The 10,144-nt window shown below is 46.3% G+C and overlaps 1 protein-coding gene across 9 annotated transcripts; it reads right to left on the bottom strand.

Annotated features, from left to right (window-relative positions):
- Positions 1-1,908: 1,908 nt before the first annotated feature.
- SLITRK2 (SLIT and NTRK like family member 2) lies at positions 1,909-9,875 on the bottom strand. 9 transcript variants are annotated; one of them, XM_015444230.3, is made up of 5 exons: positions 9,677-9,875; positions 7,159-7,221; positions 5,873-6,952; positions 5,584-5,742; positions 1,909-5,363 (listed from the first exon to the last, which is right to left on the bottom strand). In XM_015444230.3, the coding sequence occupies exon 5, from the start codon at positions 5,318-5,320 to the stop codon at positions 2,783-2,785; it is 2,538 nt and encodes an 845-aa protein (XP_015299716.2). In that variant the 5' UTR covers positions 5,321-5,363; positions 5,584-5,742; positions 5,873-6,952; positions 7,159-7,221; positions 9,677-9,875; the 3' UTR covers positions 1,909-2,782. The 9 variants fall into 9 exon arrangements, with proteins under 9 accessions (XP_015299716.2, XP_015299715.2, XP_015299717.2 ...); XM_015444229.3 differs by having other exon boundaries at positions 5,594-5,742; XM_015444231.3 differs by having other exon boundaries at positions 1,909-5,351; positions 5,594-5,742.
- Positions 9,876-10,144: the final 269 nt, after the last annotated feature.

Genomic DNA, 10,144 nt, shown 5'->3' with positions numbered 1-10,144 from the left:
TGTTTGCATTAGAAAATAAAGGTTCAAAGTATATGATGTAGGATGATTTTAAATAAAATAGTCTGGAATGCATTCAAATAATTTCATTTAAAAATCTACTGCAAATAAAGTATAAATCTAACAAGGAAGAGGATATAGAATTAAACCATAATTATTAGGCAAAAGAGTTTATAAATTTGAGTTCTTCCAGTAGGCGTCTTTAAAATCATGTCAGTAAATTAATATTAAGGTATCATCGCTCTTTAAATATAATGAGTTAACTTTTTTCTATCGACAATGGCATTTTACAGGAGTGACTTTACTTTCAGAAAAATAAAAATGAGCACTGAAGTGGAATCACTGCATCAAGAGCTCTAGTCATGTAATTTAAGCCTGAAAACGATCTTAACAGAATATATATGCAAATTTGCCTTCACAATCACTTCCCGAAATACCTACCTCTGTATTCTGTATTTATCATTGCATCAAATGAGAGCAGTCAGAAAAGGATTTTTGAAACTCTTGTATATATAAATACTTCACTCAAAGATGAAGTGGTTTCCAGGAGTCTTCTCCACATTCAACTAGCATAATATTCTAGCTCCTCTTCTGTGAAATGTAAAATATCTGTACATTAACTTTCCTGTAGATCATTTCGGCCCACCATTTTCAACTTTCATCTAATGGCTCGAAATAGGACTTATCACTTCTAATCAAAGAATGAGCATGTTATCTTACCACTGTAGATATTCAGAGATTTTATGTTGTTAAAGACATTTTTTCCTTCAATGCCCTTTACGTTATTATATATACACAATTACCTTCTATTGTTTTTACAGACAACTATTTTACACCAGTAATTATTAATCCAAATCATTTGGATTTAAGGAATTTCTAATTGAAAGCCTATCACATGAATTGTTTATAGTGACAGACAATATACTATTAGTAATTTTAAAGCTTTAAAAGTAAGTTATCCGTATCCACTTCAATCTCCACACGATGATAAAGGATTATTATGTGCAGTAACCTATTTATGAAAAGGAAACAGTGTGCTTCTTTCAGACGCCATCGCTTGCTTTAATAAGGAATTGAAAAGCTGAACTACTTTATATGCAGATCACCATCCCAGTTGCATAAGGATTTACAATAGACAAAACAAAACTATTTTTTGTTGTAAAGAAGGGCTGTTTGTTTAAATCACACAATCATGTTTGCATCTAAAATTATTTACAGTCTAATAAGGCTTCGTAAATGTTATATAGACTTGGTTAATTAAAATCATCCTAATGCTAACACCAAAATGAAAGTCTTGCTGAAGCTGACAAGGAAAACTTCAAGTAACACAAGCCTAAAGAAGGCAGAAGGAAAAAGATGCTTAATGTCTTGGTTTAGGTAACTATTAATCGATTTGGAGATGCAAATGGTACTTGATTTGATAGCACCCCATTAATGCTTCAATTAAACTCAAGAGGAAAATGCTGTTTTGTCAGAAAGTGTTAAATTTGAGAAGGATTATGAGTCTAACCTGTGATCTAAAATAAATAGAGAGTAATGTATACGTTTTTATCTCTGCTACCTTGAATTTTGCAGAGAACTTACTTGGGAAGTTTTAATCTCGCCCATGAAGTCTTCCTTCAAGGTCTTTAATGGCTCATATGTCTTTGTTAAATGAGGTGTGTGGCGGCCTCTACTGGTGTGTGTTTATAGAAAATGTTTCAATAGGCAGAAAAAATATGAATTTCAATTAAAAAGTTAGAAATACAGACTTTTTCATTTAAATATATAAAAATACCTAATTCGATGCAGAAAAATATATTACTAGCTGTGTCATGTTCTTTTAATTAGGAAAATAATCTAAAACACTCACCATGTTAGTGTAAAATAATGATTTACAGAAGGGCATTAATTGCTCAATTCACTCTGATATTGGGTTAAATATATTTTATTAATGAATTATTAATCCTGACTGAGGTGGCTTATTACCTCTAGTCCACTGTTAAATCCCCTTAGTTGACTTAAATAAAATCACTTAAACCCAGAGGAAAGGAAATATTTTATAGTTAAGCCTACAAAGTCCTAGAACTAGAATCATTTGATGACAGGCTGGTTTCTATAACTCAAGCAAACTGTACGTTGACTTAATATAGATGACACATCAATCTATTTTACAGTGTTTTCAGTTTCAAAAATACAACACATTAAAATATTTTCAATTTATCAAAGCTAAAAGCAACATTTAAGTAATGTACTTAAAGTGCGAAGGCACTTTAACACAAAGTAGTGATGCCCAGTGGCTATACTCGGTAACTGACGATGGAAATACCATATATCATTATTTACAAAAGAAGTTGTAGTCACAAAAGATCTTTGGAGATCTTCTACAAAATACACTAAATATCCATTTTCATTTGAAAAGTTTGCCTATTCTTTCTTCAGTCACTATAATCTCCTCTTCCTACTCCCACACTGAAAAACAAAGAAGAAAAAAGAAACAAAAGCATAAACGAAATATATGAAGAAATGCATTGTAGAAACATTCATGTCCACTGATGGTTCCTAAGAAGAGAAGGGAAAAAGAGAAAAAAAAAAAAAGGTGGGGAGGAGAGCAAGAGAGAAATAATTTAAAGGAAAACTTGCAAAAGCAAAATCATTACTTCATTCTATCTCCCAAACATTTTCAAAGTCCCCCATTAACACTGGGAAAGGGAGAACAAAAACAAACACAAAAGCTAATGTCCTTGTTTCCAACAGTTCTCAGAGCAGCATCCTCTGATGCCTTAGGGTTGTAAATGATTTCCCTTCACAGCTGACTGATTGCAGTTTGTTTTTCCAGAACTTCGAGGTAGTCCGGTTCTGATTGCGGCTTAGCTTGCAGTAAAGGATGGTTGGGTTTTGACTGCCCCACAAAGCATTTCCTGGGAGTTCCATATAAAACGGTTTTATTGATTCTGTCTTGGTTTTGGCGTCGAGATTCATAGGAAGGGGCAAACTGCCTTTTAGGTAAGGTACAAAAGTTATAGTGGACTAGGCCTGTGCTGGGGAGTTCCTTGACTCGCTCAGCAATATTTTGATACAGCAGCTCAGGCTCTCTTGGTGTGGCCTGCTTTTCTAGCAGCTCAGTGGCACTTATTGTGTAAGCAGGTGTGGCTGGCTCTTCTTTTTTCTCCTCCAGGTTGCTGTAGCTGAACTCTTGCAGGTTTCGGTAATAGGCTACTGGGTCTCCTTCCTTCTGCATGTAGATGGGGTTTTGGCACATCTGACCCACAGGTGGGGGGATATAGTTGTAGACATGGCCATCTGTTTTATCGTGAGTCTCAGTGTTGTAAGACCCATACTGTAATTGAAAGGAACTTACGTCTAAGTTGTTGGTATTCCTGGGAACACTTGGCGCTCCCTTTCGGCGTTTCAAGACAAAGACGAATAAACCGGCCCCAAAACAGACAGATAAGATGAAAACAACAAGCAATCCCAGAATTAAGACAGACAGTGGAACTTCAGTGTGTAGTTCAGGATAGGAACTGGGAGACACACTAAGCGACCGAGGTGTGTCTGTATTATGATTCATTGACAAGATGGTTCCATCTGACAAGTTTGGGCTGTCTGGACAGATAGCCTCCCTCCCCAGAAATTTTAGTATCTCCCCTGCATGCTTAGCAGGAGATTCGCAAGTCACCTCATTAATGATGACAGGGGAGTTGGCATGTTCTGTCCAGTCTTTCAACCCCATGATGTCACAAGTACAGTCCCAGGGGTTCTCTTGCAGATCTATCTGGATGAAAGCCGGGAGCTGATCCAGAACCCCTTTCACGGGCAGGTGAGAAAAATGGTTGTTTCTCAGATTCAGCCTGGTTAGGGCCGTCCCCCCAAATATATTATCAGGTAAGGACCGAAGAAGGTTGTTGTTCAGAAACAGTAGCTGTAGGTTAATCAAAGCATCAAAGGTCAGGGGCTTAATTTCCTTAATGACATTATACTCTAAATAGAGATATTGCAAGCTCTGCAGTCCATCAAACATAGAAGGGTACAGCACTTCAAGGTAATTGCCATTCAGATAAAGTCTGCGTAAACTGGTCAGGTTTGTAAAGGCACCTTCCTGAATGACCGCAATCCTGTTGTTTCCTAAGTGCAGTAAGTCCAAAGAACTGTATTCTAAGAGGTCATTCTTATAGACAGTTTGAAGATAGTTCCCTGTTAGGTAGAGTTTCTTTGGACTGGTCGGTTTGGGCTGCAGGTCAGAGATATTAGTGAACTTCCTTTCCTGGCAATTTACGTTCAGACCATTGTCTGAGCTCTGAGAGGTGCAGACACAGCTGCTGGGACAGGTGAGAGGCACAGGAGACTTGGTCTGGTACACCATGATAGGTCCAAAACTTTGCCTGTCCTTTGACACAGTCACTCGGGGAGTTGGACGATTTCTCATTTTGGGCGGCCGGCTGGCTTTTGGAGCCCTGGTTGGGTTGAGAGCAGGATTCATTGTAGGTGACAGCCTTTGGACGTGGGTGTCAGCATGGCTGCCCCTCTGACTGGAGTCACTGGCACTTTTTCTGGGACAGAGGTCTTGCCGGGTCAGCTGGGTCACATCTTTCCCATGCAACCTAAAGGGAGTTTCACAGACAATCTCTCCCACAAAAACAGTTATGGTATCTAGCCAAGCCTTGAGAGGAAGTAAGTCACAAGTGCAATTCCATGGATTTTCCTCCAGCTGAATCTCCATGATCCCTCCAATATGTTCAAGGACGCCAGCAAAAGGCATTACTTTTAACCTATTCCCCCTGAGGTCTAAGTGGGTCAGCAGGACAAAGCGGAACACATTGCTGGGCAGTGAAAGCAGAAGGTTGTCATTCAGGATGAGCACTTTGAGCTTGTTAAGTTTGCTGAATGCCCCGGCCTCGATGGCACTGATGTAATTGTAGTCGGCCTGGAGATACTCCAGGCTCTCCAGGCCCAGGAAGGTGTCCTCCCTCAATATCTCAAGCTTGTTGTTGTTGAGATGCAGTCTTTTGAGAGTTTTCAGGCCACTGAATGCCCCTGTTCGGATCTCCTGTAACCCGTTGTTACCTAGGTGAAGAGTCACCGCGTTGGAGTAATTGACAAATTCGTTTGGATACAGTCTTGTCAAGAGGTTTCCATTGAGAAAAAGCTGATAGATTCGATACTGGGGGGGCTGGAGCAGACTAACTGTTGTAAATCCTTTGTTCTCACAGTTAATATTCAGTACGTTTTCCTTTTCTTCGCACAGACAGCGGATCTTGCAAATGTCTTTGGCAGTTTTGCGACTCTCCGTCTGTAAGATCCCGGCCACGGTTAACACACTGAGGAACCAAACGCCGCTCAGCATCTTTAGGCACCTTCGGTGTCAACTCAGGTACCTACAGGCAAACCTTAGGTGGGGGGCCGGGGGAAGAAGCGGGTGCAGGGAAGAAAGAAACAAGGAAGCCTGATTAAAAATGGTAAAGCAAGGAGGCGGAGTGGGAACGAGGGAGAATGAGGGGGTTGGCAACACGGCAGAATGAAATCATTGCATTTTTCAAAGCGGTTTCTTTTCTCCGCTCCCTATTCCCCCACCCCGAGGCCACCCACACACGTGCCCCGGGAACACACATGCTTGCACCTGATTTCCCGGGGGGTCGCAGCCAGCAGCCAAGTCATTAGTAACCGAGTTGTCCTACTAAATCCTGCCCATCTCCTCCTCCCCTGGGGTATCTCGAAGAGATCTTGGGCGGCTCGCCCGTCTTGAGCTCCCAGCAGAAATCGCAACCGCTTTAGGAAAAAAAAAAAGAAAGAAAGAAAAGCGCAAAAAGGGGATGGGAAAATCAGGAATCGGGGGCTGGGGGCAGGGATAGAGGAGAGAGAGAGATGGCAAAAACAGCACGAGGTGGGGGTTACTCACACATCAGGAGAAGACTGAACCCCTCTCCTCTGCAGTCCGCCAGGAGTTTAGCATCTTCAGGAAGTGGGAGAACAAGGTAAATAAGACGCTGCTTTCAGGGGGGATGCCCTGCTTTTTGTTGATTGATTTAATTTGACTGGGGGTGCGCAGAAATTAAAAATCCGACAGGAGGCAGGAGCGGAAGAGAAGAGTTGGAGCGGAGGGAAGCCGAGCTGCCAGGGAGGGACTGGGGTGCGATTCTGTTGGGAGGTCGGAGAGCCGGCTGGCCCGGTCGGCGGGCGAAGGCGACGGCGGAGCCTGGGCGCGCGTTTCCAATTCGGTGGCGGCGGCAGCAGTGCGTCTAGCAGTTTGAATCTGAGAGGCTTTGCAGGCTCCCCGGGACGGGACTAGGGTGACGTCACGGGGGAGGGGGCAGGCAGAGGATCCAGGGCGCGCGGTGGGGGAGGGTTGGGCAGATGCTTCCCTTCCTTGCAAGTGGCTTTGCAAAGCTCAATTCCCGGCTGCGTCAGTTGATTCTGAACTACTCCACCTCCAACCTGGCTGGCTGCAGGAGAAGCTCCTGCAGAGGGGTTTCTCAAGGAGGGGCCCTCCTAATGGGCTGGCACCTCCTTGGGCCCCTCTCTGTGTTCTCTTTCACTCCTCCCTCTTTCTTTCACCTACACAATGCCTATGGGGGCCAGGGCTGGGGGTGGGGGGTTCTTCTCCCAGATTCCCAAGCAAGGGAGAAGTGTGTAAGAGTGTGTGTGGTGTGCCTCTTTGCTACAGGACTGTGCCCCACTTGCCAGCTCCTAGCTCAGATGCTCTCTGTGCAGAGAGAGTGGGGTGTGTGTGCATGCACCAATGTGTCTGTGTAGGAGGGTGAGGAGTTCTCTTAGGGGATTTATGCTTTACATACAGAGCCCTGATTCAGTGCTAAGAGAATTCCTTTCTGGGTGTTGACCCGCCAAACAGATATTTGCCTGGACTCTGAAAGTCAGCTCAACGTTAGCTTACAGACTGAGAAAAAAACAAAAACAAAACCCTTTTCTCCCTGAGGTTTATACTTAGCCAGATAATGAGGTTTAAACGTGCGCTTCTTGCCTGGAGGAAGGAGAAAAGAAGTGGGTGTCAGAAAAGCACTGCCAGGCTGAGCCTCAGCTGGGAGTGGGAGCCAAAGGAGGGGTGGTTGAGCCCTCCAGGCTGCAGGGGCAGGGGAGCTAGGAGAAAAGAGGAAGCTGGTGCAGGAAGACTGGCTCCTGAGAAAGAGAGGAGATGTAAAAGGAAGCCTGGCCGGAGACCTAGCTTACCTGGGTTCTGATCTGGCTCTGTTGCTAGATGTGACACTAGCTTCTGGATCTTCCTGTCTCCATCTGCAAAAGGTGGGTAGGTAGACCGTATGAGCCCTCCCACCCCAGCTCTGACATCCAATGTGGGTTTAAATAGCCTTTCCAGAGCATTGCTAATGACCAGGTGTTGGATTTTTGCCTTCATTATCTGTTTTCTCCTTAATTATTGTATAGCTCCTTGGACCCAGGAGTCTTCATTGTGGAATCAATTCACAAGGGGTAAATAATGTCTGCTGTTGCCTGGAAAGGCCTTGGTTGCCTCTAGTAGGAAGGGGGAGATGGGTCAGGAAAAGGAGGGAATCAAATAACCAGGGAAAAGGAATTGACCAAATGATATGCCTGTCCCACAAAACACTTCAGCTTACTTTCCGGGGGACCCACTGCCTGATGAAATGTGGCATAAACACAGATATAACAAACCACTTGAGAACAGAACGCCCCCTGCTTCTCCCCTTCTCCTTCCTTGTTAAGCTTAGGTCCTAGGATTGTTCCCTTTATACAAGCTCCTTTCTCTCCGGGAAGGGCGGGGGTAGTTTATAAACTTAGGCACTAAGGCAACCTGTAGCTGCGGTGATCTGTGCATTATTTTCTTGGGCTTTCTCCCTTTCTCCTCCTTCTTCTTCTAAGAAGAGCCTTGGACCAGGCATCAGGAGCCCCCTTACCCTCTAATTCTTGCTTGGCCTTTAGCAAAATACTTTCCTTCTGGAGACTCCAATTTTCCTTCTCTATAGAGAAGGGCAAACTTGAGATGAGTTCTGAGGCAGAGGGACAGCCCTGCGGATGGCCTCCCACTCTGTATTGCAATTGCATCATGAGATGGAAGCAGTCTGATGCAGTGGGAGCACAATTAAGCTCCCTTTCCTCGCAAAGGAGGCATTTGCTTCTATGTATTTCCAAATGTTAAAAGCACACAGTTCCTACAGCAATAAGATTTATTCATTCAGTCATTCATTCAACAAACATGTATTATGTCCATATTTAACTGAAGTAAAGATGTGAGAGCCAGAGCCGAACAGGACCTTAGAGGTCAGGTTCATTTTACAGATGAGGTCATTTCTCAACCAGGGAAAGTGCTGACTTACTCAAGAAACTACAATTAGAAACAAAACCCAGGGATTATTAGTCCCAGTCCATCATTTTTCCAAAAAAGCACACTACTGCTTAATATGAATTAAGAATCTACTTAAACTTAAATAGTGGTGGTGGTGTTTTACTTAAAGTTATCCTTTTTATTAAAAAAAAATGTATTTGAAAGTGAAACCTCAAATACTAGTTTCAGTTCTCAGATACAGTGATTTCTTTCAAGACACTGATGACGCTTTCAATATTCCTTGAGGACAGATTATTTTTGCTAAAAATTTCAGAGAGAGAAGAGAGACTCAGAGAGAAAGGTGGAGGTGGTTGGGGGCTCATGAGGTTCTTGAGATCTACAGAATGAAGGAAATTCACTGGTAATCTAACTGTGGGAAGCGACACCGGGACTCTGACGGGGTCTTAGTTCCTGCCTGTCCCTGAGAGTCCGCAGCTGCTTTCCAAAACGTAGTTACTAGGAACAAATCAGCTTGAAACGCGATAACCACTTTAAGTAAGTTTCATTTGGCCCCGTGTCTTCTGAAGAACTGCCGCAACACCCCCCTAGGGAGAGCGGACTTTTAAGGCTGTGGAAAGGTTCAGGGTGAACTGGGACCCCAAGGGAGGCAAAGGCGGTTATTAAAATAAGGAAAGCGCTCCCTCTCCTTGCTGAGGCGAGGGAGGCTTAAAGAAGAACTCCGTGGGTCGCCTGTCTCACTCGCATCTAACCCAGTAGAGCCTGGCTCAGGTCTCCAAGGATTCCACAGGACACGGTGGGTGCCGGCGGGCTTACAGCCCACCTCCGTCCCGGCAGCCCATCAGGCCACGAGGGGGCTAAGAGGAGTCCGAGAGCCCAGAGAGGGGCACTGCTCGCCCGCAGCCTCCTGTTCTAAACACCTGCCGCCCGCAAGCCGGGTCGAATCCCATTTCCGAAGGGCGCTTCCGGGAGACCAGGTGTCTCCGAGCGTCCCAGATCGCCGGTAACTGGGCACCGGCCGCAAGCGCAGCTCTACCTTCCCTACCGCTACCTGCTAGACGCCTGGTGCCGTGCCCGGCATGCGGCCCCACAGCAGCGACGGCCACTCGGGCTGCCCTCGCCTTGGGGCTTGGGCACTGCAGGCCGACCAGAGGCTTCTAGCTCGCGCCGGGCCCTCCCCGGCCGCCTGTGCCACCCCGCTGCGCGACGCGCGGAGCCCGACCACGCCCGCGCGGACGGTCCAGGGGTGAGGAATCTCTAGTGGGGATTGAGGGTAGAGGACGGCCGCCAGCGAGCTGCCCTCTGCGGTGGCGCCCAGCCTCCCCACGCTGGTCCCCCTCGCAAGGAGAGGTGGCCGGGAAAGGCAACAGACTGAGGAAAGCCGGCTCACTGGCCGCGTCGCCACCGCGTCCCTGAGTGCTCAGAACTTACCCAGCGAGCGCGCTGCCCAGATCTTTCCCCGGAGGCTCCCGCAGCATCTGCGACTCGGTGAAGCAAAGGAGCCGGCACCGCTTCGGACTGGCGCAGCCCAGGAGCAGGAGCACCGCGGGGAGCGCGGGCGGCGCCCCCAGGGCAGGCAGATCCCCACCGGAGCGGCTAGCCAACGGGCAACGCTTCTTGCAGGAAGGAGGGAGGGAGACGAGAGGGAGGAGGGAAGTAAAGCAGGAGGGAGGAGAGGGGAAGAAGGGAGGGAGGAGGGAGGGAGGGATCGCGGCCCCTCTCCCTCACTTACCAATCACCCCGCAGATTGCACCCAGGATGGGGATGTAAGAGCCCACAAAGGAGCCGCTGCTCCATTTCTCTGACAAGCGCTGCGGAGCACTGCTCACGCCTCTCGGCCCCTCTTGCCTGGAACTCTGCCCAGCCCTTGCGGCTTCCACCCTGGGCTGCAGCTCGGGC

This window comes from Macaca fascicularis, chromosome X, assembly GCF_037993035.2.
Source record: "Macaca fascicularis isolate 582-1 chromosome X, T2T-MFA8v1.1".
In the NCBI taxonomy this organism is placed as follows: Eukaryota; Metazoa; Chordata; class Mammalia; order Primates; family Cercopithecidae; genus Macaca; species Macaca fascicularis.
This window is presented reverse-complemented; position numbering and strand designations above follow the sequence as displayed.